General features: G+C 42.7%; 1 protein-coding gene across 47 annotated transcripts in view; it reads left to right on the top strand.

Moving 5' to 3' along the window:
* The window catches only part of Nrxn3 (neurexin 3), a 1,548,305-nt gene that overhangs the window by 47,189 nt on the left and 1,473,532 nt on the right, over positions 1-27,584 (top strand). For all 47 annotated transcript variants that reach the window (XR_013106667.1, XR_013106666.1, XR_013106665.1 and 44 more), the window contains exon 2: positions 21,287-22,664. Coding sequence is in view for 44 of the 47 variants with exons in the window: in XM_076921537.1 (XP_076777652.1) it covers positions 21,956-22,664 (709 nt within the window). In the remaining 3 variants the exon portion in view is untranslated. The remainder of the gene's footprint in view (positions 1-21,286; positions 22,665-27,584) is intronic.

Below are 27,584 nucleotides of genomic sequence, written 5' to 3'. Positions count from 1 at the left end.
TCTGTAGGAGTCTTCTTTAAATTGATATAAATAGTATCATCAGATATTCTGTATCTTACTTTTTCTAAATTTTTGTAACTACCCATGTTGATATATATGCACATACATAATATACATATTAATTTCTCTAAACTGATTTGTTTTTCTTAAAAATTTGGCTTAGTCTTTAGCAGCTGAGCTGTCTCTCTGGCTGTGTTTTTCTTTTTCTAATGTCTTAGCTGGGGACCATGACTAAGGTAGAAACAAGAGAATCACTTTGGACTAAGAGTTTGAGGCCAGCCTGGGTAGTATAGTAATATTTTTATTTAAGAAAGGGGACTATATGATGACATAAAGGATTATTAGTCCATATTCTCCATTAGACACACTGTGGATTGAGGGAGGGTAATTAAATTTTATTTCCTAGCAATATCTCTTAGTATAGAAATATAAGCCAGATGTGTGGTTGGAAAGCAGCCCCATTTGGGTGATGGCCCCAGAATGTTTGTCCAAGGCCTAGGACCTACAATGGGCTTGAATCACTTCTCTCATCTGCTGTCTTCCTTGGCTTTTCCTAATTTTAACATTCCATCACTATTTTCCTTTGGGACTAGAACTGACCGAAGCATCAGCCTACTGTGGAACTGGGGATTTCTGAAGGAGATTCCTCTCAATTTAAGGGCCATGGGTGCCAAATAAACTGTTGGCCATAAGTCCAAGTTCCATGTGTCTGCTGGCCTGGTTTTTTCTGAGGTCTTTCTCCTTGGCTTATAAATTCTGGTTGTGTCCCCACTGTGTCTGCACAGGATGCTCGCTTTGTTCTTGGCCATGTACACATTTTCTGCTCCTGTAGAAGGACAGCATCCAGGTTGGATGAGACCCATATTAATGACCTCATTTTAGATTAATTACCTTCTTAAAGAAGATACTGATAAATGAAGACACACTGGGTACTGGGGCATTTAGACATCAATGTAAGAATCTTGTGGGGGATTCATTCAAGAAATCTCAAAGCAATCTCTCTCCCATGTACAGGACAAATATTCCTAGGAGATGGTGAGATGATAGGACACTATGGGTAAAATCTAATACCAAGAACTTTCTTATGACTAGTTAGATGATTTCAAACCCTACATTAAATCTAAAGATAGCAGAATCAGAAAACTAAGTCCCAGAGGAAACCAGACAGGATAATAATTATTTGGAGACCTCCTGGTCTAGTTTTGAGAATCCTTATCAGATAGCCAGAGGTGATTATATAGTCAATGTTGACATGACTAACACCCAAACTAATGAATTACCAGTCTAAACAGAACACACTTCTGTCTGGGGTAGAAGATCTGGACTTTCTCTTGACTTAGTTTCCTACTGGCTTAGCTCAAGCGACAAGTGACGTGGCACAAAGGCATCCGTTTCTCTATCTCTACAGTAGAGATAGTAAGTGTGGTGCTCTATTTCTGTAAGAATAGGATGAGAACAGTGCTTGGTAGCTGATGAATTTTCAAAAATGTTGTTTCTGGAATCTGAATGTGAGGAGATTGGACTCTTTCCTATTTGACGCAAGGAGCTGCCTTAGAAGTCTGGGAGTGATCTGTTTAAGTGTGGGTTTCAGAAAGTTAATTCTGGCTTGGAGGCTGTGCAGCAGGAGAGGTGACGGTGGGGGGAAGACATTGGGGATATGAAGATCAGCTATTAGAGAACTCCGTCTGGATTGAATTAGCGAGGTGAGTGGGTTGGAGGAAGGAAGGGCAGAGGGATGTAGAAAAGGGCAAAGAGGAAACAGGAAAAAGAGAGATGTAGAAAATAGCACTGGGATATAAGAAAGATGGATGCAAGATTGAGTAGAGAGAAGGGAGGGGAGCATGCCTTGTTGAGCCTGCTGAAAGGAGGAAAACTTAAAGGAGTGACCAATCTAGAACAATAGTTAGAGGGGTATGGGGGAGGGAAATAATGAGTTTGGGTTTGCTCCACTTATAGCTGAGTTGCTTGGGGACCAAGAACTGAGACTGCCAGAGAGATTTGTGACAGCATCTGGTGACAGAACCATGGATAACATTGTTGTCCAGAGGAAGGAAGAGAAGAACAACTGGAATGAGCTTTCAAGGATACCTAGAGAGAAAGGAGGGCAGCTCAGGGAATCGACAGGAAGGGAGCCAGAGTGGGAAGGCTGCAGGAAGGATGAGTGTGGGCAGGACAGGCATATAGGTACTGGTTTGAGTATTTCAGAAGCCACTGGTAACTTTGAGAAGATCTGTGTGAGTTGGGGACATGTCGGGTTTAGATGCCAGAAGGCAGAGGATGGGGAAAGAAACGAAATCTCAGAGACTATGAATTTTGATAGAGGGGAAGATTGCAGAGAATATCCTGAAGAGGGGGAAGATTCTTGTTTCTTTTTCAGGTTATTGGCAGGCTGCTGAGCAGTGGGTGAGGTGGAATTGCAATCATTGGAGCCTGGAGAGAGAGAGAGAGAGAGAGAGAGAGAGAGAGAGAGAGAGAGAGAGAGAGAGAGAGAGAGATATCAAAGATATGTTGCTAAGATGAGGGTCTGGGGAGGTGGGATGGTTTGGAAGAAGAGAGCTGGGGGAGTCAGATATGAGGGGACCAGTTCTTTTTTTTTTTCCTTTTTTAAGATGAAAGGGGAAAGGAGGAGGTGTGTGCTGAGAAAGTGTATAAGTGAAGGGAAGGGGAAAAGTTCAGGTTTTTGTGAAGGTCTTCCCAGCAAAAGAGCTTCTGTTGGCATCTGCTAGGTGAGCAAGGTGGAAAGGGTTTGAAAGACGTAAAGAAGAGGAGAGAGATTGGGGGAATGTTACAGATTGCTGACTAACTGGGTTAGGAGTGGAACTCAGTGATAGTTGCGTTCATTGCCCTCATTTGGGGGATGGTTTCTGAGATGGGCCCATTGTTCTGGAGCAGAGGAAGTCCAAGGAGGAAGACCAGGGATGAGAGAACCACAGAGTTATATCTGGATAAGAAATGAAGATGATGAGACAGGAAAAACATGTAATGCTGCAGGTATAAAAAGTTTAGGGAGTTGTGACTTTCCTCAGGACACAGACAGAGATCACAGGGACATGGGCCTGTCCTCAGGATGTAGATGAGATCACAGGGACGTGAGAAGTAGAAAAATATTTGAGAGAGCTGTTCAGATAATAAGTAGTTCTAGGAGAATTTCAGGTCAGGTAGTTATTGAGGGAGTGAGAGGAAGGTATAATTCCTCAGAGCATAGGTGTCAGGAGGCCTGAAGTCAGAGCAGTGAACACATGGCCACTGAGTACTATGATAAAAATTAGCATACAGAATGGAAGTTATTACAGCCAAATATCTTAGTCAATGTGGAAGAGTGATTTGGGGGAGATAAATCTGTTAATTATCATGACCTAACTGCAAAAGTCTTGCTGGTGTGCCACAGTAAGCATTGTTTGGCTTACAGATGAGAAGCCTGTCAATCTAGACCAGGATCCATGAGGTAATTCTGTAGATCTAGCTAGTATCAGTTGGATGGGGTTTGGTTGGTCAGGTTGACCATAATTGGGCTGGATGACTGGCACCTCTTCGGACTGACAGCGTAACCTACCCATGCTGGCAGAAATTCAACAGAGCCAAGAACTCTCTTCAAACATTTTGTCATGTCATGCCTACTAGCCTGAAAACATTTCTTTGACCAAAGCAAATTATGTGACCAAGCCCAAAGTCGAGGTATGAGGAAGTATATTACTTCTGCAGGTGGGCAAGAATAATATTTTTAAATAATACTACCACCAGTTAACCACAGGCTAGGTCAGAGCTAGGAAGAGGAGTTGAGGTGGGACCACAGTCGGCATTGCATGCTCAAGTGATCTCAGAGTATTCAAATAATGGCAAAAAGAAAAGGTACTGTCTACACTGCTTCCATCCTCAGACACAAGGGACATACATGACAGAGAGTGTTTGGCAAAAAAAAAAAAAAACCATTTAATTAGAAAAGATACCAGATTTTCTGTGGAGTCTAATATATACAGCAGGAATTCTAGTGGGTCCAGGGAGAAGAGTTCAGAAGAGAGGTATTGAGAGGCAGTTGGGGCGGCGGCGCTCAGAGAGCCTCACATTAAGTTCTGGTCTTAGACATTAAATGAGAAGAAAAATACTCTCAGTCAGGTAGTCAGACAGACAGACCAACAGTGACGTGACAGACAGAAGCATACATGAATACATGTATGTATGCATATGAATACAGCTGTTAGAAGAGCTCAAAGTTGATCCAAGTTAAGACTCTGGAAACCTGACTGCTATGGAAGGCATTGTGAAGACCAGCCCCTGCATATTCTTGAATGGAGTCCTGGGTCCTCAGCTCTTCCCACTCATGGAAAAGGACAGATGTCTCTTCCCAGGAGATGTTTCCAGGGAAAGGTGGTCACACAGCTCCATACTATAATTGGGATTTCACAATTGCTTTTACTCTGACAGGGCTGTTGGTTTTTTTCTTTCTTCTTTCTTTTTTTCTTTTCTCTTCTTTTTTTTGGGGGGGTTACTACAAATAAGGAAGTGAGAGGGTGGGTGTGGGAAGGAAACTATTTAAATGGAGATACAATAATAGAAATACATTCATCCTTGGAAAGAGAGACTAGAAGAAGGATGGATGGGGGTGACACATCTCAAACCTTTGTCTCTTCTCAGATCTTGCCACTCCTTTCCAGTGTTATGTCCTTCCCTCCACTAGGCCCTATGCTCCTGGAGAACAAATACTGGCTTGTCTTAATTGTAGCTCTTTCCTCGGGCTAGCAGTTCACATAGAACATACAGGAGAGTGCTCAATGAGTGTATTTGGGTGGATGGATGGGTGGATGAATGAATGAATGAATGAATGATGCAAAATTCATAAGCCAGTGAATCCATCTTCATAAAAACAATTCCAAATTCTTTTCTTGGTAATGTCACTCAGCCAATATTTAGGACCTCTTGAATTTTAAGCAGGATGACTAGGCCTTTGTCGAGAATGGACATAGCCCTTGCCAGATGGCATCTCTTTGCATTTGCATCTTTGGGAACAGTGACTAACAATACAGAGACAGCCACAATGGATTGTCTTGAGCCTCAGTCTGCCCATCTGCAGAAGTGGGCGGGGTGACTTAGACTATTCAGACTCCTTTTCTTCCAGGGTTCTTGGAACATTCCATATCTATTGTTCCTTATGTTCTTTATAACAGGCAAGTAGCTTTTTTTTCCTTCTTTTTCTTTTTTTCTTTTTTTAAACATTTTTTCTTTTTTCTTTTTTTCTTTTTTCTTTTCTTAAACATTTTTCATTTGTTCTTTGAGAGTTTTATACAAGCATTTTAATCATATTCATTCTGCCTCTTCTAGCCCATTCAGATCCACCTCCCTTATCTACCCCTCCAACTTTGTGTTCTTAAAAAAAAAAATCCATCAAGCCCAATCATTCTTGGATATGTGGATTTCCACTAGAACATGACCACTTACCAGGGACTACACTCCTAGACAAAACTGACTCTCCTTCCGCAGAAGCTAACATTTGTCAATAGCTACGTGACTAGGGTTGTAACTGTGCACCTAAGGTATGGCTTGTGCTTGTCCAGGGTCTTGTCTATTCTGTTGCAGCCTCTATGAGTTCAAATGTGCAGCTTTCCTGCTATGTCCAGAAGACAATGGTTCAATGGTTCCTTATAGTTCATTCTCTTCCTTTCCCTACCCCCGTCTTATGGCATTGATCCTTGAGCCTTGGGAGAGGGGATATAGTAAATATGTTCCCATCAGGGCTGAGTATCCTGTAGCATTTTTATAGCATCTTGTGGAACCAGTTTTTTTAAAGAACAAATTTAGGGAAATGAAAGTTTAGAGCAATGGTTCTCAACCTTCCTAATGCTGAGACCCTTTAATACAGTTCCTCATGTTGTGGTGACCCCAGTCATGAAATTATTTTTGTTGCTATTTCATAACTGTGATGTTACTACTGTTATGAATCAGGATGCAAATATTTGTGTTTTCTGATGGCATTAGGAGACCCCTGTGAAAGGGTCATTTGACCCAGAAATGAATCAAGACATGCAGACTGAGAACTGCTGGTTTAGACTGATTCTGGTAGCTTGATCCTTATAGATTTTTTTCCCGAAGGTCCTTCCCATCCCACATTCTGGATGCACTCATATCCAATACAATCATGTCTCAGAATTTCTCCGGTTCTTAGGATGCAGTGGCTACTTTTAAGAACATCCTGGTTACCTGTTATCCTGATGGTATCAGACGATGTTGACATTTCAGAATTGACTTATACCTGCTAAACCTTTGGCTTCCTCACCATATCCAGAGAACCCTGCATTCTAAGACAGGATCCGAGGCATTCAGGAATTTATCTGCTTAGGGAAATACAGGTTTTAGAGGACTGAATTGTATAAGAATATGATCAGAGGTTAGGGCAGCCGGAACAGGATAGGATTGGGATTTCTCAAAACCAGGCAGATTTAAGACAGAGCACTCATTGAAAGGGGCTTGGCTGCTTTCTGTCTCTGTATTACCTACTTAGCTACAATATGGCCTCTGTTTGGGGATCAGTCTGGGTACTGAGGTATGTGGAACACAACCATGGATGATTAAGAATGAGAAATAGAGGCCAGTACAGGTGTCTTTCTTATCTGCCCATAAGAGCTACAGCTTCATCTTCTCTTTGTGTAGTGATATGTCCCTTTCAAAACCAGACCCCATACCATCTAGAACCTACTTTGTCCATCATTACTTTGATTTAAAATTCTCTCAGTGCGCAAGAAAAGGAGTAAGAAGAGGAGGAGAAGAAGGATAGGAGAAGCTAGGTGATGAAAGAGAGAAAGAGGGGGGAGACAGGGAGGCAGATATTCATGTATCTCCACCAGTCAAAGATAGTTGTTATATCTAGGTTGGTCAGTGGGTTACACCTCTGATTGAACAATTCCAAACTTATAACGCTTATGATTAACATTATTTAAAAAAAAATGTATAAATGCAAAAAGGAAAAGGGGGCATGTGATAGGGGTTTTCTAAGGGGGTGGGGGGGAATGGGGAAAGGGGATGGCATCTGAAGTGTAAATAAAATATCTAATAAAAAAATGTAAAAAAAAAAAATTCTCTCAGTGCTTCTTCAAGAACTCTTTAGCTTGCAACCTATGGCCATGAGAATTCTGCTTCCAACAGGGCTTTTCAGTTTCACATGTGTCTCCCTTTGCCCCTTGTCTTCCATCCCAGACAGACAGAATGGCTTCCTGAACACTCCAGGATCATCACTGTCTTTCTGTTTCTATTCACAACTTTCCTTCAATTGGGTTATCTTTCCCTAGGCCCAGTTTAGTCAAACTGCCCATTCTTTATGTATCCATCAACTCCCATAGAAATTCTTGCTCATGTAGCTATTTCTTCTAGCTTACTGAGCTGTGCCTAGAATCTCTGGGACTCTGGGAACTTATAGGCTGGTGGAGAAATGGCAGGTGTTTATTCAAAGTATGTTGAATCAATAAGTAAATGCAAATTTGATTGACTAAAGTGGAGATTGTGACCTGTTGACTCTCTCATTCTCTATTAGGTATTTCCAGTGTGTGTGCATGTGTGTGCATGTATGTGCATGGGGGTGGGTATGTGTGTGTATATATACATGCATATATATATGTATATATATGAATATATACATATATGTGTATGTGTGTATGTGTGTGTGCACATGTGTGTGGGGGTGGGTATATGTGTGTATATGGATATATATGTGTATTTGTATGTGTGTATGTGTGTGTATGTTTATATGTGTGTATGCGTGTCTGTGTGTATATGTATATAAACTCACATGAATATGAAGTGTATAAAGATTTATTTGTCTGGAATAATGCATAGCTAGCCTTGCTTGGCAGAAATACAGGGTATTAAAAGAAAACAGGTGAAGTTTTGTTATCCTTCAAGCATAGCACATTTTTAAAAAGAGCTATAAATAGATACTAATAAGAAAGGTGGGGAAATTAATGCAAAATTACAGGTTGTATTAGTCTTGATTGTATAATAATGCATCATAAACAAAGGACCATAAACATTCCTGCATTATTCTTGGAGCTCTCAAGCTGAAGTCATGTGGCGGGTAGAATCATTAATTTTTTGTGAGCCTTGATTTGCAAAGAATACTACTTTTCTACTTTCTAATGTTTAAAAACTAAAAATCTATTTTACTGTTAAGTAAAATGAAGATATTATAGAGAACAGTGGAGTTCAAGTTTTGGATTTTTGAAGGCAGTGGATATTGCATTTGAGTTATTGTAGGTCTGAATTAGCAGCCCTAGCTGAGGGGTTTTGCTGATACATAGGAACTCATTACCAGAAGAATCTGGCAAAGGTGGGTCCTCTGTGTACTGTCCAAATGTATTCAATTACTGCAACATCAACCCACAGGTTTCATTTCATATGCTTCTTGCAATTTTTAATTCATGGAATGAATGTCTGTAGTAGGGGCTACACTGTTGGGTCGAGAAGTGTTCTGAGGCTCGGTAAGATATTAAGACACATGATAGATTAGTGTTCTGTGGGTAGATGAAGGGGCCACTCACATATTTCTAAGTTTTATCTAGAAGAGCCTTCATACTTACACAGTTCTTATCAGTGTGATATAAAAATAGACGCATGGGCCTTATTTATTGTCCAAGTGTTTGAATTTAAGATTTAATTACATCATTTTCTCAGGAAATGGTGCTCTGTCTCTGAGCTTCAGTTTCTTCATAGGTTAAAGGAGTTGAAAAAAAAAAGGTAACACTTTTATGAAGGATAGATGAGAGTGTTTTGTATAAGCTGACCTAATCTGCACACATTAGCATGAACTATTTTTAGCGAGGCTATGAGGTCATTGTTGTATGTATCTCCTACCTACTTACTGGTTTGCTTCTTGCCTGTTACCTATCAAGGTTCCAATGTATATCGCCTGTTTTAGATTCTCATTTCACAGCACATGGGAGCTATGCTTGCTGTTGATCAGGGAACAGCATGCAGCCAAGCCAAGGTTCTCCTCAAGACCTACCTTGTAGGCTCTATGTAGTAGTGGTGGTCTTCAGAAGGGACAGTTGCATCAAAATGGATACAGTTGAACCCCATTGTACGGGTCATGGGCTTGGGAATTTCATTCCTCTTAACTTATTATAAGTGTTCATTGTAAATTTGGAGCAAAGAACGTAGCCTTTCTTCCTTTGGCAACACCATGATTGAAGGTCTAAAACTGTGGTTTTCAACCTGTGGGTCATGACTCCTTTGGGGGTTGCATATCAGATATCCTGAATACTAGATATTTACATTATGATTTATAGCAGTCATAGTTAAAAAGTAGCAACAAAACAATTTTATGTTGGGGGGTCACCACAATTTGAGGATCTGAATGAAAGGGTTGCAACACTAGGAAGGTTGAAGACTTTCTGCTCTAGAATTTAATAGAGCTCAAGCCTTGGCCAAGATAACTAAGGTGACTGAATTCAGTTCTGTATATATATTTTCTTAGTGCAGCCTAGGTGTGTTCTCATGATAATGGAGCAAGGATAAGCAAGCCGACTAAGAGTGTCCCTTCTCAAATATCTGCTTATGCCATTTTGGGGGCTACTCCTCTTAGAGAAAGCAAGTCACAAAAGTTAAGGGGTGGGCATAGCTGGGTGAAATAGAAAAGTGTGGATAGCAAAGAGTATATGGCAAAGGGTGAGCCATTGCTCAAATGACATTATTGGAGAAATCTCTTAAGCCGTAACGTGAATATGAATTATAAAAATAGAAATAGTGGTGATAATGATGATGGTGGTGATAATGGTGGTGATGATGATGGTGGTGATGATGGTGGTAGTGATAATGATGATGGTGGTGATGATGGTGATGGTGATGATGGTAGTGATGATGGTAGTGATAATGATGATGGTGATGATGATGATGGTGGTGATGATGGTGGTGGTGGTGATGATAATGGTGGTGATGATGGTGGTGGTGATGGTGATGATGATGATGGTGGCGATGATGGTGGTGGTGATGGTGATGATGGTGGTGAGGTGGTGATGATGATGGTGGTGGTGATGGTGATGATGATGGTGGTGATGATGATGATGGCGATGATAGTAATAGCTGGCATTTATTGACTTGCCCAGCCCTCCTTAGCTGTTAGGAATGGATTTCTAGAAGCGGTTTGCTATGTGTATTTGACCAGAGGATTTTTATAATTTAGATCCCTCTCCCCTGGTTGCCTCAGTCTATCAAGTAGTGACTTTCTGAGCAAAGATGAGGCTGTGGTTCTGTCATTTGCATTACCTCTTCTCAGCTGCTAGCCAGGTGGTAGGATGTGGATATGAACAGGTGGAGGGATATGACTTTACCACACAGTTATAGAAGAGATGGCTGGGGAGTGCTAACCCGTGTCGCCAGAAGCAGTTAAGGTAGAGGAGACAGGAGTGGAGATGGAGAGGACAAGGGGTCGGTATGAAAAAGCTTGGAAAGGACATCCCAAGCAGCAGAGTAAAGTCTCTGAGCCTAGGCTGTGCTTAGTGAGAGTTGTAGTCCAGTTCTCATTTTATGGCTTGTACAGTGGGATGGCCAAGCTGCCTACAAGGCTACAGGGAGGATTCTGGATTTCTGTTTGAGTATGTTGAAGGATCACTGGAGGGATCTGAGTATGAGAATGATGCTTTCTGAGGTTCAAAACAGTTGCCCAGAGAGCTGAGTAGGTGAGACTCTGTATGGGGCAAGGATAGATGCCTTGTTAGGAAGCTGGTACCCCCATCTAGGTGTGACAAAAGCGCTGCTAGAATTGTATTGATCCGGGTGCATCATGGTCTTGGGTTGTAGGACCAAATTTAGATTACCCCAACAAACTATCAGGGGGTACTGGGGGAGCCTGAAGGCAGTAAAAGAGAGATGGCAGATTGGGAGATGGTCTGGCATGAACTCTGGAGCATAATTAGCTCATTCATTCATTCATTCATTCATTTATAGTACAGTTTTCATTTTACACCTTATAGTGCTTAAAAACTTCTTACATGGTCTTTGGTAGTGATCTTCAGGCAGCATCTTGGGGTTTAATCCAAGGGTAGGTGTTTGGTCCTTGCAGGTATCATTAAGGGTAAGTATCTGGTCCTTGACGATATCATTTGAATTATTCTTTATTGTTTTCTGTGGATGGTGATCTTCATGTCACAGTGTTTTACACAGAGTGGGATTTACACAGGCATGGGCGACACTTTTCAGCAAGTCCCTAATGTCTGTAACCCTCTACTGCATTTGAATGATACACTTCTTAGTGGCCTTATGTTTAACTTTACAGGTGGTACATCTGTGCAGTAGATGGCCCACCTATGGCTATGTTCCTTTTCAACATCATTGTCTTGGAGGGGACGCCCTGAGATCCGCCCTGTCTTATCTTTGATTATAATTTTGGAGCAGTTTTTGCTCATCTCTAAAACAAAGCTTGTTATATTTTCCTACTGTAGACTCTTCTACATGTTGCCTCGTGCTATTAGGCGATGACTTTCTTAGCAAAAGTATTACGGTGGTCTGATTATTAATTGGTCTGGATTAAATGACTTCAAATGGTAACATATTTGGCGTAGTGTGAGGCGAATATTGCTTTTGTGCTTGTTCAAGGTATGAACTAGAAGTTTTAAATGTATGTGTCAGCCTTTCCAGGGCTTTTTCCAAAATCATGGGAGGATCAAATTACTATTAGCCTTGTCCTGCATGATGCTCCATTCTAGAGGCTTCCAGACCCCATTTAAGCCTTACCCCCATTGTAGCTTTTTGGAAACAGCATTCATGGGCATGCCCTGCTTCCTGCCTTTGCTCTGCTTCCCTGTCCCCATGCACTCACTGACTTGCAGGTGTTGTGTGCTGCACCCTACCTGTCTGAGGCACAGCTGTAGGGGTGCTGTGTCAGACCCCCGCATCCCAACCAAGGGTGAACCGGGGATATGTCCTGCCTTGTCTGGACATTTACAGTCTGAGTCAGTCCATAGCCTCTGCCAGTTCATTCTCCTCTCCCCCTGCCAGCTGCGGCACCTCTTGCTTTGTTAATAGAGAAATTGTCAAATAATGGGAATAATTAGCACAGTGGGAGCTTTACTGTGTCCTGGAAAGAGAACAGAGAGAGCCCTCCAAGCAGCCCAGACGTAATTGCTAGGCAGGCTTATTTTCTCTTGTCTGTGTCTTTCCCCCCTTCTCTTGCATTCGTTTGATTTTTTTTTCTCTCTTTGTGTAGAGAGAGTTGGCTAGCAGAAAAGACCCATAAATTGCACCCTTGCTGGGCTGATGCTGTGAAAGCTGGGTACCATAGTCTTCTAGGGCTGAATAATTGCCCCTTTTCCCCACCGTCTTGCAGGGGAAAGATCAGCAGCGAGCTTATCTGCCCCTCTTATTTCCCTCTCATTCCCTCTCTCCTCTAGCCCTCCCTGTTCCCCTTCCCCAGCCCCTCATGTAAAGAACTCACAGGCTCTCGACTGAATCTTTTTTAATGGTCCCAAGAGGCGAGGATCTTGAAGGGTGATTATCTTCATTATAAATTATTAACTCTCCTAGCAGCCAGATGGCTTTCCAACTCATGGCTGGGGAGACCCACTGGCAAGCAGAGGAAGGGACACGAGAGAAGAGTTGGCTGCTTGGAGAATGGCCCCAGCTTTATGAGTTTCTGGCTGCTCCAGGGGATTTGAGGGAGTTCATCAGCACCTTGTAAGGCTTAAGTACTGTGATCTGTAAGGAAAAACTAGCCGCTGCATATTACCCCTCAGACAGCGCAGGGCTCTGGCTGGAGATGGAATGATGGTGGCATGTGGAGAAGAGATTAATGCCACGAGTTTCTTCTTTATACACCTTAGAAGCTTGCCAAGACCTTGTGGAAGATGTGATTATTAGTTTGCTTTGTGTGGTCTTTGTTATCCACAGCATCCTAGAAAGTAAACTCAATGATCTCCCCGTTTTACAGGAGGAGGCACAACTGGAAAGACCAGATAGTTTCTTATGTAGTGACTTGGTTCAGAGTTTGAGAAAGCTTGATTCTGATATTCAGTCTAATGTTCATTCCTATGCCAACCAAAGCTTTTCATATTTCTTTTTTTTCTCTTCCCTTCCCTTCCCTTCCCTTCCCTGCCCTGCCCTTCCCTTCCCTTCCCTGCCCTGCCCTGCCCTGCCCTGCCCTGTCCTGCCCTTCCCTTTCCTCTTTCTTTCCTTTTCCCTGTTCTGTTTTTTTCTTTATTTCCTTCCTTCCTTCCTTCCTTCCTTCCTTCCTTCCTTCCTTCCTTCCTTCCTTCCCCCTCTTCCTTTTTCTTTCATTTTTTTGAGATAACATGTTATCATGTAGCCCTAGCTAGCTTAGGACTTGCTATGTGTCCTGAAGATAACCTCAAATTCATGATGATTCTCCTGCCTCAGACTTCCAAATGCACGGATTATAGGCGTGTCTTCCTCCACTTGGCTCAGACGTCTTATCCATTGGCTTTGTCTTACTCATCCTTCAGATTTCCATGAAAGCAAATCTTTCTTCATCTCCAAAGCCTTCTCTGACCTACCCAGGACTATCTCTTATTCCTCTGGACTCTATTATATTTCACCCATAGGCCCACTTAGTACTGAATGTACCCTCAAAAGATGTCCAGCCCTTTCCAGGTTAGGGAGAGTTGGCTCATCTGGGTCCTTGTAAGATCAAGTCATAAATACTCTTCTTAGATCTTCCGTTCATTAGACTGGACTCTATTCAAAGGTCAATGGAGGACCTATGGTCCCTTTTCCAATTTAAGGAATGCTTCAGTCTCCTACTAAAGACTCTGCTTGAATAGCTGATGGTTGCCTCTGTAAGCCCCCAATTCTGCCTTCTTTAAAGGCTCCTAAGAAGCTCCACAATGGATCCCCATTCTTTCTGTGTGTATACCTGTACATACATAGTGTACATGTGGTGGGGTATGTATGCATGTGTCTGCATGCAAATGTGTGCATGTAGAAGTTCGAGGGCAAACTTGAGTAATGTACTTTAGGCACATTTATACCCTATCCACTTGAGACAGTGCATCTCACTGGCCTGGAAATCACCTAGTAATTTAGACTGGCTTGTTGGTAAGCCCGAGAGATCTTCCTGCATTATGTTGAGATTTTGGTATGCAGCACATGCCCAGTACTTTTTATGTGGGTTCTGGGGATCAAACTCGGGACTTTCTGCTTGTGCTAGACTCTGCCTCTGCCCACAGGAGTGAACCTCTATATGGTCTGTGACATTGGGATACATTTAAAAGAAGCCCACCTGTCTTGAATGCTGTCCCTGAGCAGGCCAGGTGAGCAGACCAGGTGGAACCACATTGCCATCCTGAAATAGGAGCCCTGAGGACAAACATTAACGGCAATAGAGGCTGAGGACTGTGGACATGAGCTTAGTGTGCACTCCCCGTTATCATACATATCAAGCATTAAGACACAGAGAAGCTATGCAGCTTGTTCAAGGTCACACAGGCATCAAACATTATATCTGGGATTTGTCTGTCTGTGGAGCCCATGTCCGCAGCTGCTACTCCATACAGCTCTATGTTCTATGTTAGACCCTGGAGAGTGCCCGTGCTATACCCAGTCCACACTCACAGTCTGCCTCATCCCTTTATCCCTTCAATCTTATATTGTTGAGACTCATGGTATTCTTCTTTATTAGCATAAAACAACATTGCAGAGCTAGAACATGTTCCTCCTCCTCCTCCTCCTCCTCCTCCTCCTCCTCCTCCTTCTCTTCTTCTCTTTCTCCTCCTTCCCCTTCTTTTTCTCCTTCTTCTCTTCCTCCTTCTCCTCCTCCTTCTTTCTCTTTTTCATTTATTCTTATATTTGCAATGTGAGTATTTCATGGTTTTAAAAAATGATAACAAAAGGACTTCTTTTTCCATTCACTACTCCTCAGCTTACCTGTACCTCTCTTAAAGTGTGGAGTTTAAAATAAAAAATACAATGAGAAGTGCCAGACTGTCAGAGACAATCATCTTCTCTCTCACCTATAGCTTATATTTTAGTTCATGTCATCTTAGATTACAGTTTGCTTTCTGGTAGTCAGGAAACACTGAAAAGATGTATATATCATTTTCATACCCCCCTTCCCCCCGTGTGAATGTGTGTGAATGAGACATTGAACTCATCTCATTCCTGAGTTCTTGTTTATTACATAGCTAGAAATTGTATGTTCTTGTGTCTTGGTTATGATGGAGGATCAAGTGGTATGCTTTTCTGTTATCACCATTAGAATGTGTTTGACTAGCCATAGGCTGTAGTGTAAGCCTGCCATGATCTCTTGGTATCCCCAAAGCCTCATCCATATATTCTCCATGCCAGCTCAGAGACCAGAGGTTTCTCTTCCGTTTCATCCAAGCACTTGATGAAAATGGGGCATGGGCATGACCTGTTCTTCCACCCCAGCCTGCCTCTTAAGCAGGTTCCACTTTCTTTGCTTTCTGCTCTTTAGCCAGTGACAAGTCTTAGTCACTATACCTCACTTTCCTCATATTGTGAGAAACTTGTCTAGAAGATTGGTTAAGGCCTACAGATTACTCCGGTATATCTCTTCTGTCATAGATTAGTATTCCTGACAAGAATGAAAGTTAATCCAATACTAATTTGTCTTTATTTATGTATTCATGTCTGTGTGAGTGTAAGCCACAGGTGACTAAGAAGGCCAGAAGAGGGTGTCAGATCTGGAGCTGGAGTAACAGGCATCTTGATCACCAAAATTGGGTGCTAGGAACCTAACTAACTTAGGTCCACTGGCCTATCTCTCCAGTGCCTATTTCTTATTTTTAATGGGAATTATTTTTAAAGTAAAAAAAAAAGGGGGGGGGTGTGAATGTTGAAGATTAAAGGAACAGTTTCCTCTCTCTCTCTCTCTCTCTCTCTCTCTCTCTCTCTCTCTCTCTCTCTGTCATCCCTTCCCAGCATGAACACATTCCCTTTTTGTAAATTCTTTTGATGAACTGGAGTGGAGATCCTCAGGGAGTCTTGTCCCCTCCCTGACCTGAAGGGGAAGCATAGACACTTCTAAAATCAGGTAACGTGTGTGTGTGTGTGTGTGTGTGTGTGTGTGTGTGTGTGTGTGTCTAGAAGTGGTTCAGCATGCTCTAGTGAAAAACAACCCACAGAAGGTGAAGCTCTTAGACATGAGAAATTGTGACTGGGAGGACCAATATATGAAAGGACTGTGAGAGACAGGGGTGGTTGCAAAGCCTTGTAGATGGAGACTGGTTTGTGTTTTCATAGATGAGGGATTGGCTTTATCTTGGGAAGTGTGAGTAAGGAGTTCCAGTCTCCGAACACGAAAGCAGCAACAACTTATTTTAAAACCCTCTCCAGACACACATGAACATGTACACACACACACACACTAAAACACCCCTCTCAAACAAACCAAAAACAAACCCCTAGGTGTCATAGGAAAGTGGATAGATATATAGTACATGTGAGGCATGTACTATATATTATGTGTGCTTAATTGAAAAACACAGATAGAAACATATATCTATTCACAGATGAGTCTGTATACACTGAAGCATCACTGAGATTCTGAAATGAATTTCATTCCCTCTTCTGCTCCCTTCTCCTCAGTAACCACCAACCTGATGATCAACAGCATAGAATAAATGGTTTTTGCCTCTTTTCCATTTTATATAAAAGAAACATATACAGTACATTCCCTTCCATCCATGTCTTATACTTGTTTCAATATTCTGTTTGTAAGAGTCATGCATGTTGCGTTTAGAAATGAAGACTGGTCACTTTCAAATTTGGACATTACTTTGCAGGGATAGATTAAAATTTATATATAGTCTGTGCTGCACACTTGGTGATCTACTATGGAGAATAAGGCTATGAGAATTCTCAGATGTTTTTGGACATATTAAGCATTTCTGTTGATATGTACTTAGGGGAATTACGAAGTTATGAGGATTTTAATAGCATTCAGTTTTATTAGATATATCATCAGAGTTTTACAAGTTGTGTCTATATACAGTTTTACAATTGATAGAGTTCAAAATTACATTATTAAGTAAGTACTATCAACCTCTTCTCTCTTTTGGATGCATAAAGACTCAAAGGAGTTGCCCACTGTTAAGTACCTATCATAATGAGAGTCTGGATTTAGATACAGTTCTGCCTGACTCAAAAGCCCATGTTCTCCAGTATTCTCTACACTACTTTCAGATCTTAGAAGAATCTGTGCCTTGACCCCTCTCTTTGCCTGCAGCAGGGCCTTACTTATGTATTAAAGTAGGTGTAGTGTTGGGAGTGAGTGGGTAGGTGGAGGTTGTGATTTAGCTAAAAGAGTACACTTCTGAGACTATTTAGAACAAACCTCCATCTATCTTCAAAGTGAGAGAAGAGGTACTGTGTTCTATGCCTTTGCCCAAGATCATGGGTGATGCATATCCAGAGCTTTGTTGCTGGGAGAGAGCAGCATGTGAGTCTCAAATCACAGAGAGTTCCTTCAGATACGGATGAGGCAGCGTGAGATGGCAGCTTTTGTTAACTTACTGAAGATAGAACCTTTGATAGCCCAGCATTACTAGAATAGTATTTATCAAGACTCTTGGTCTTGCCTCAACTCAAACTTGTTTAAATTAAAAACAAGTTTAGCTTATGTAAAGAAAGTCGTAGCACGCTCTCCCTTCCAGACTTCATTAGCTGTAGATTTTTTTTTTTTAAAAATGCCATCAGATATATGTCTTGCCTTGGTTCTTCATCCAAAAATAATAATCTTTAATAGTAATAATGGTATTTGTCACCAAGTTTGAGAGTTTAATAAAATGGCAAAAAAGAATAAGAGGGTCATGTTCCCAATAATTCCAATTAAAGTTCTAGCATCAGTTCTAATTTGACTTTGTTTGATGGCACACTTATCCCTAAACCATTTATTCTGATCAAGAAGCTGGAATACCCTAGTGGGCTATCCAGGGTCATGTGATCTGAGATTAAGGCGAATCTTATTTGAACGACACAAATTAGGACTGGTGGTAAAAATCTTCTACCTGTAGGATAAAAGGTGTAGTGAGTGGGATCAAAGCCACCATAAGTCCTTAGAGTCTGATGCGGGGTCTAAGAATGGAAACTGTTAAGAAGGTTCTAGACTCTAGAGGAAAGATTGAGAACCCCACCCAGGGCATTGTAGGGTATAGTGTAGAGGGTGGCCATCATCTCATCCCAACTATTCTAGTTTTATTCACTGTCCTTTCTCTTGACTTTGTTTCAAGGTCAATTAAAACTCCACAGCCATTGCAAAAGGAGAGGAGTGGGTGGGGAGGGCAAATGGCCCCCAGATCTTCTGAACCATCCCTGTGGCAAATAGCCCACATGTCAGAGTTGTGTGAGGTCTTTCCTTGCATCCTAAGCAGCCGGAATATGAGACATTTACAAAGATGTTCACCCAACATGAAAACAGTGCTGTTCGACGATTATGTAAATTAGCTGGCAATTAGATAATGTCACTCACTTTCCCTCTCTAGCTTGGTTCCCACACAGCAGATAACTGTTTGGAACTTCAGTGCTATCCTCAACCTTCCTTCTGGGTTCTGGAGCCAACCCCCTGGTCCCCAACTGCCTGTGGTGACCTGGGACTCAGGGGTGGGTGGCCATTGGCTGACTAGGTCATGAAGGTTCTCTTGTTTTCCTTTGTCTCATTCCTTGAGACAGACATTTTCTGCTAAATGACTGGAGAAAGCTATATTACAATTGCCAGCAGCAGCTGGGTGGGGTCCTTGAGTACTTATTATAAGTTCATATATAGCTTTCGGTCAGTTGGGCAAATTTTCAATGTCATGGGAATGTTCCCAGTTCAAGAAAGAAGTTTTAGGAGAGAATGTAGACAGTTAGTAGTGTGTTGACAGTTAGTAGTGTGTTGGTTCTAATGATACCTGATTCCTACATCAGACCTGGCTGGCACCTATGGGATTAAAAGCTTGGCTTCTCTCAATCAGACTCTTTGATCCTTTCAGATATAGTGCATGCGGGGATGTTGGTATCTGCGATGCTAATCTGACTGAGGGGGGGAGGACTAGAGTCTGAAGGTGGATTCTCATCTGCATAGATTAGTGTGGTTTCCATAAAGCAAGATGGGTAAACTCCCACAATCCACTCTCATAGGTGGATGCCTGGGCATCAAGGTTCTTCATTCATTCACAGGGTTCCACAATTAGGCAGGTATTGTTTTGTCCTCCTGGACCACTTGGGGCTGGCATCTTGAAAAGTTGAGGGCATACTTAAGCAGAGTTGTCATTGTGTACAGTGGGGCCATGTAGAGGTCTCGGCATGGACTAGAAGTCAAAGGACCTTAAATTCTGTTTATGGTTTACTCTTTGTATAGACATTTCATGGTTTTTGTTATGTGGCAGTATCCTGTGGTAGGTACTATAGTGAAGCAGTTGCTTTCCCCACCCCCCAGAGTGTCACCGCAACAATCTGGTTCCAGTACCTGACTTACTTCTGTGATTTACTGTCTCCAAAATAAACTTTTCTTCTACCAGTTTGTGATGCCCTTGGGTATAACAGTGACTTATGCAATGCTGAGCTGATCTAGTGGTGCCTTGAATGAGCTAGAGTTAGGTAGACTAGAATTTCCCTTCTCCTGGGTAATGCTGATTTTCAGTTTGGTTGGCATTTCTTATCCAATACTCTGATCACATTCTTAGAGACTGTCATGTCTCCTGCCATTACTTCCTGTTATATTCTGTACTATTCTTCCTGGATGTTTACATGACCAAGTTTCATCTTGTCACAGACCAGGTGTTGCTTATAATATTGACATATAGCTGTGGTGTGAGTATAGTTGACTTCATTTTATCAAAGCAACACTAACCAGTGCCCGTGCGCTCTCACACACACACACACACACACACACACACACACACACACACACACACACCTACACTTACTAGTTACCAATCAGTATATTTCTATGTCCACATTGGGTATCCCTTGAGTCTATGGGATGTACCCATGCCACACTCCAGGACATGCTGTTTGGGTAAAACACTTTCATAAGGCCAAGACTTTTCTGATGATAGATTTGACCAGGCTCTTGTGGATATAGATTGATTGTTCATGCAGAACAGGGATCTATCCCTGCTTAAAGGGGTAGCATCTTTCTTTTGGAAGGACAGAACAAGCTAGCTTTGCTGATATCTTCATTGTAACTAGAGTTAGTAGCAAGGCTCTGAGGAGACCATTAAGAACCACTGTGAATTACCAACTGTGACAAGGAGTAAGCAGCAACTTCCACAGCCCTTGGAAATGACAGTGACTGCTCTATCTGAACAGAGAAGTCAGCAGCTTAGTTAGATAGTAGATAGATCAGCAACTTTCTTCAGGAATCAGGTCCCCAAGCTCAATGGATATTGCTGCCCTTCTAGTCAGCATCAAATACTCTTGATTCACTCTGTGTCTGTGACAATTCTTAGCTATTCATAAATTTTCTCAATATTGTGTACATATACACTGCCCTCATCACACACACACACACACACAGACACACACACACACACACAGACACAGACACACACACACACACACACACACACACCTACTTCATATAGCACCTGTTCCTTCTCATTTTAGAAATAAGAAAGAAGCCAGCCTAGTGTATGTTGATCACCGTGATCTACAGAGCTTATGCTGGGCTCATACCACATAATCTCACTTCTTTTTCCCTCAATCTTGGAAAGAGGCCATTATTTCATCTACTTTTCGAATTATTAAGTAGAAATGCAAATGGGCTAAGAATATTGTTTCAAATTTTATAGATAGGAATTAGAATCCAAACTCAGCCTTTTAAATATTTTAACCTTAAAGTTTGTATTTTAAAGAAGGTTTCCTTGATATTTGATTAGAGACTGTGGCCTTTTTGTCTAGTAATGCACTTTCCCTGATTTTTATGTATACTTCTTTCTAAAGTTTAAGGTCTTAGAACTCTCATACATAAGTGGTGGATTGTAAAGTTGAAAAAGAAAAAAAATGTTTTTAATAGATAAGTAAGCAAATATTATACATGGATGTTTGAATGTTTTAAAATGTTAATGTTTCAAGTCTGGCTATTTCCGAAAATGTGCTGACATAGTGTTGGGGACTTTCCATGACTTTTGCATATTAAATTTGGAAAAACTGAGTGTGTACTTAGGAGCTGGACTTGGGGATTTTTCCCTGGCATGGGAGAACTGGGCCCCTGTCCTGTGTGAAATTCCTAGCATTGAAGGAGCATCTAGAACAGCTTGCGGGTATCAGTACTTCATCAATCTTTGTGCCAGAGGATGTAATAGTTGGTGCTTAGCCATAGTCTTCACCTCTTCTCTCTCTTTCCCAACAGGTCTTTTCTCTGGAGTCCTGGGAGTTCTGTTATGGGCAGCACTGCCTCTGGCTGGCACCATGAAGCCTGAATCTGCTTCGGTTCTGCTCTGGGCCTCACTCTGCCTGAGCACCCAGTGGCTTGCGGTTCCCCTTCCCAGGGCCTGCTGCTGCTAGACAGTCTAACCTCGGCACTGGGCCTACCTTTCACCTGGCTCACCTCCCGGTTTCCCCTACCTCCATCACCGCACCCTGAGCTCCAGCCCTGTCCTTGGTCTCCCTGGCTAGGACGCATTTGCCAGGAGGAAGACATTACTGAAGGCTTGTTCCCACCCTGGGCTCCTTCTCCTCCTTGAATCAAGGCCTCCGGATCCACATGGATAGCTGAGATCTTTTCTTGGAGAAAGATACTTCTTCCTCGCCTCATCCCCGATTTGCCTCACCTGACGTCCCCCGTCCGTTTCTTCTCCCTCTTTATTGGATTTCTTGCCTGTGTGCCTATCTAGAGCTGTGCTGTTCTTTTTCCTCCTTCTCCCTTCCTCCGAATATTCCTGTGTGTGTTCTTCTTGTGTCTTCTCTTGTACCACTCTGTTTTCTCTATTTTCCCTCACCAACGCCTATCCCCTGCCTCCTGCCCCCATAGCTGATCCCTGACTTTCCTGCTTCTCTCTGCTCTGACCCAGCAGGCACCATGAGCTTTGCCCTCCACTCAGTTTTCTTCACCTTGAAGGTGAGCATCTTTCTGGGCTCCCTGGTAGGGCTTTGCCTGGGTCTGGAGTTCATGGGCCTCCCTAACCAGTGGGCCCGCTACCTGCGCTGGGATGCAAGCACACGCAGCGACCTGAGCTTCCAGTTCAAGACCAATGTTTCCACTGGGCTGCTCCTCTATTTGGATGATGGTGGTGTCTGTGACTTCCTCTGCCTCTCCCTGGTGGATGGCCGCGTTCAGCTCCGCTTCAGCATGGACTGCACCGAGACCACTGTGTTGTCCAACAAGCAGGTAAACGACAGCAGTTGGCACTTCCTCATGGTGAGCCGTGACCGTGTGCGCACTGGGCTGGTAATCGATGGTGAGGGCCAGTCTGGCGAGCTACGGTCCCAGCGGCCCTACATGGAAGTTGTCAGTGATTTATTCCTCGGTGGCGTCCCCGCTGACATCCGACCTTCTACCCTGACCCTCGATGGAGTACAGAGCATGCCTGGCTTTAAGGGATTAATGCTGGATCTCAAGTATGGCAACTCAGAACCTCGGCTTCTGGGGAGCCAAAGCGTCCGGTTAGAAGCAGAGGGACCCTGTGGCGAGCGTCCCTGTGAAAATGGCGGGATTTGTTTCCTCTTGGATGGTCATCCCACCTGTGACTGTTCTACCACTGGCTATGGTGGCACACTCTGCTCAGAAGGTAAGACCACCCTCTCTCACCTGCTGTAAACTTTCCTGCTGGATTGGGTGAAGGCAGGAGGGCTGGCTAGATACCATCTCTATGTGTTAGCACAGCTTCAGCTGCATGGTAGATAATTGGGCCTCCTTCTCCAAGGAGGTGGTAGAACTTCGTCTCCTTGCTCTCAATGGGGGAAAAATAGCACCAGATCTCAGCAGGAAGAGAACAGAGGCTACTCAACCGTTCACTCTGACTCAACTCAAAGGACTAGATGGCGTAGACTGCTGAGTCTGTGCACAGCTCAGCATGATGAGTGAAATGGGAAACACTCTGCCCCTCCTGACTCTTGGAGACTTGAAGCGTTGCGGGTGGATGGGAAAGTTCCAAGTCACGTCTTCCCCAAGATCTTAGCCCAAGTTTCACCCATGCAGAGCATAGAGGAGGATGGACCGTCTGCTCTGCGCATGGTCCTGTTTCGATTCAGTCTTGTTACACCACCCCTTAGGCTATGAGAGGCATCTAGAAGGCAGCCACGGAATCCTTTGGAAAGCCTTCTGTTCTTGTTCTAGCAATGAGCCTACTCCACAAGGCTCCATTTTAACTATGCTTTCCTTTCCTGATTATTCCATATACTGAGATATGTGTGAATAGACACAAGGCTGGACTGGAGCCCTGTTCAGTGGAGTTCCCCAAGCCACACTAGGCAACTGCCCATATCTAACTACAGCTTGAGACAGGTTAAGGGATGGAGAGAGGGAGGGAAGAGGAGAAGGAGGATGGGAGTAAAGGAGGCAAAGAGAGAGAGAGAGAGAGAGAGAGAGAGAGAGAGAGAGAGACAGAGACAGAGACAGAGAGACAGAGAAAGACAGAGAGACAGAGACAGAAACAGAGAGAGAGAGAGAGACAGAGAGAGACAGAGACACACAGAGAAAGACAGAGAGACAGAGACAGAAACAGAGAGAGAGAGAGAGAGAGAGAGAGAGAGAGAGAGAGAGAGAGAGGAAAGGGAAAAGATTTACCTGCATAGAACCCAACCTTGCACACTAAGTTCCTAACTTCTGTATTAGATCTGAAGAAGTACTTTAATATGACAAACATAAATAAGATTTAAATTCCTGGCCCTCTGCACTCATGCCGGGCTTCCCTTTGGGGAAGAGAAACCACTGAGGTGATCAAGTGTGCAGGAGCCAATGAGGGCAGGTGTGTATCTTTGTCTTGAGAGGTTAGGCTATGGAGACTGTGGGATACACAGGTGTGTATCTTGGGAGACTATAGATGTGAATGGGTCACACCATGATTCTTCTTGAGGTGTTTTGTATTGCTAACCATGCAGGCCTCTTTCTGGAGGTGCTGGTGTTCTATAAGGAAGGTCAACCCCAGTTGAGTATTAAGATCACCTTGGGGGAGCTGAAAAATTTTCCAGCGATACCCAGGCTTATTACATTCACATCTCCAGGGGTTGGATCTCATCACCTCTATTTTCAAAGCTTCTCATATGATCCCAATGAAGGAAGAACATGAAGAACCACCAGGACAGGGTCAAAGAAGTCAGAGTAATGTTGGCAATCAGGTAACCTTCTTGGGGATCTTAGTCTCATTAATAAAAAAAATTTAAGAATGGACTCAAAAAAAAAAAAAAAAACCTGAGGAAAACTTTATCAGATTAAGACAAGCAAGTAAGCAAGCAAGCAAGCAAATGGCAGGCAAGTTGTAATCCCAGTGGAGGAGAGAAGGAAGGAAGTCTTGACATTTGAAGTATATCTGGTGTACAGGTCAATTGAATGGTGAACACTGAGCCACATAGTTGGAAGGTGAGTTTCAGAGAAAGAACAAAGACTCTCAAAGTACCAGAGAAAGCACATTTAGGCTATGGGTAGGATCTGAAATACAAAGACAGAAGAGAAGAAAAGAGATGCTGTTGTCTATCAGAAAGACTCAGAAAGGTGCAGTTCCTAGGGGCCAGGGCTTTGAGGAAAGACGATTATCTCATGAAAGAACTAACTATTCCACCGATCTCATTAAAGTAGCTTAAGGTGAACCTGCCTTCCAAGGGATGGTCCTGTTTCCCTGATGGGTGGTCTCTTAGCCAGGCCATTCACACGCCCAACTGGAATGTTAGTTCTCCACCATGGCCAGAGATTTCATTTTCTTGACCAGGAGAAAATAATTTTCCCCTAATGGGCCTTTGGTGCTGTGTCAAGAGGGTGGGGCCAGGTAAGTATCTTATTCCTTCTTCCCAGGATCTATTGAGGTAAGAACCCTACTGCTTTAGGTTTTGTTTTTAGCATGTGTTTGTGGATATTCTTAAAACATTTTGAGAATTGTCCATCCCTTATAACGCAGGTTATGCTTGCTATAAACGTTATGTATTAGAAGCTATGTTAAAATATTTTTTAAGTCAAAACTAAGTTTATTTTTACAGGTGCGACATGTTGGAGATTGACATGTTGGGAACTGGGTTGGAGGACCCATTTTAGGATGTATATTGGGCCGATATGGAAATGTTCTCCAGCTGTTCTGCTTCTGTTCCCTATTGGCTGGGTTTTACGTCTCCCTTCCTGTGGCGGGACCAGGCACATATGATGTCAGAAGATGCTGTGCACATGTGGTGGTCCTTTAGATCCACAGAAATATCCAGTCTGGGGTACCCAGACTACTTCTTTCCCAAGATATCTAGAAAAGGGGTTCAGCACATTGTCATCTGTAGATGACAATTCCATGTAGTCTTAAAGGTTGGACACCCTTGTAGGCTTTGATTCTTTCTCATTGAACTCATAGAGAAGAAAATTGGTGGAGAAAGGACCAGAGCTGACTCAAGCCATGCTATTGGAATGCAGTTAATAAAGGGCTTCTAATAAGCAGGTGACTTCTGGAGCCGGCTGACACTCCAAAGCTTCTTCCTGAGGACACCGCTGACATGATCACTTGCTTTCTCATTTGCCCAGAGGATCTGTGATCTGATCTGCTCTCAGAAGGCATTCTTCCTTTAGGGGGACCAAGGTGTCTGCAAGTGTGCTGTTAACTTGCTGATCATTCATTCTCTCTCTCTCTCTCTCTCTCTCTCTCTCTCTCTCTCTCTCTCTGTGTGTGTGTGTGTGTGTTTCCAAAAATTCATTTCCTCCAGGCAGGTTTGGATCAGCACTTTTAGCAGGAAGAGTCAACACTGTATGTGTATGTGTGTATATATATATATATATATATATATATATATATATATATATATATAATTTGTCTTTTCTCTATTTTTGTATGTATGTGTTATTCAGTTCTCAGTGGAATTTCTTCAGAACAGATTGAATGCAGTTGATTTTTTAGTGCTTAAATGGAATATGTATATTTTAATAATTGTTCTTTCTGAAAGGTTCAGATTTCCTCTCCTGTACAGAGAGAAGCAGAACAAATAGACTCTGTGATCACTAACATCTGGCTAGCCTGGAAACAGAATGACCCAAAGGTTTTGGTGTAAACTAATATTGGGGAAGTGATGGAATTTACTGTGGATGACTTGAAGTCTGCTGATCCTAGTAACTGTCATCATGTCTGGCCAAAGACAAAATTACATTGAAGAATATTACAAAATATCTGTTGCCTCCACACATAGGTTGGAGATGCAGCATAAACACCTGTAAAATGTGGCAAGGGAAAATCAGAGCTGTTTTTTTTTTTTTTTGGTTTTTTGAGACAGAGTTTCTCTGTGTAGTCCTGGCTGTCCTGGAACTCACTCTGTAGACCAGGCTGGCCTCAAACTCAGAAATCTGCCTGTCTCTGCCTCCCAAGTGCTAGGACTAAAGGCGTGCGCCACCATGCCCGGCAAGAGGCAAGAGCTGTTTCTAAGTGTCAAGCAGATATTACATATTGTAAGCCTAAACAAATGCCTGCCATGTTCCTAAAGATAACGTGAAGTGGGTAATAGATGTGCAGTCACACCCATTTCCCCACCATATTACACACACCACAGAAGAGAAATCAGGGTACTTTCCCACAGTAGTATGTCCTATGTAACAAGCAGCCAGTTGTTCCAGTTTGCTACATGGACCCTTCCATTTGAATGTGTGAAGATCTGCTTGATGCTTTACCAGTTCTGAGAGCAGGGGCAACCTGGTGGGTTCCTGCAGCTTCCTATTTGGGCCTGTTGGAGATATTGCCTATAGAATGCCTGCAGTGATACTGTTTTCTTGAAAACTCTGGCTCTACATGCCTCAGTGGCTCTAAAATGTGTCCATACTGTAGCCTAGAAAGAATACACAGATGCACCCATCTCTTTATATGTTTGGGGATATTCTGATTTCATCCAGGAAGAGTAGAAGACAACAGAGATAGTTGGCGTGGGAGACCTGAACCACCCAAGGTAGTAGCCACACTGTTTTTTTTTTTTTCTCTCTTGGGTGAAGGATTGTGTGGATTCTGCTGGCAGACTGACTTCTGAACTTGGAAAAACTTCAGTCTGCTGCTCATGTCCTCGGTAGTCACACCAAAACATCATGACACATGATACATGTATAGAGAAGAGGTTTTAGATTTTTAATACTAGGTATTATGTTGATGAACCAGATGTTTTGATTCTCAACCAGTAAATGTCCATAAGGACAGAAGAAGAGCAGATAAAAAAGCTTTAAAATGATGAATGTGCTTGGAATTTAGTGAGGGCATCATGGCCCAGCACTTTTAATGGTCCTTTTGTCTAGTTCAGTCCTACGACGGGAGCCTTGAAGCTTAGTGGCCAGAAAGTGAATAGGTGACCCCAGCTTCCTCTAAGGACAAGTACCCTCATAGGCTATAGAAAATCTGTTATTTCCTCAAAATGAGTTGAGATAATTATTTTTAAAGTATTCTTTCCTCAAAATGAGTTAATTATTTTAAAGTATTCTTAGTTATGAAAGCACACACACTGAATTTCTCAGCAACATTACAGTTGTGAAGCATCAATTCACTGCCAAGGCA

The sequence above is a fragment of the Arvicanthis niloticus genome, chromosome 23 (assembly GCF_011762505.2).
Source record: "Arvicanthis niloticus isolate mArvNil1 chromosome 23, mArvNil1.pat.X, whole genome shotgun sequence".
Taxonomy (NCBI): Eukaryota; Metazoa; Chordata; class Mammalia; order Rodentia; family Muridae; genus Arvicanthis; species Arvicanthis niloticus.
This window is presented reverse-complemented; position numbering and strand designations above follow the sequence as displayed.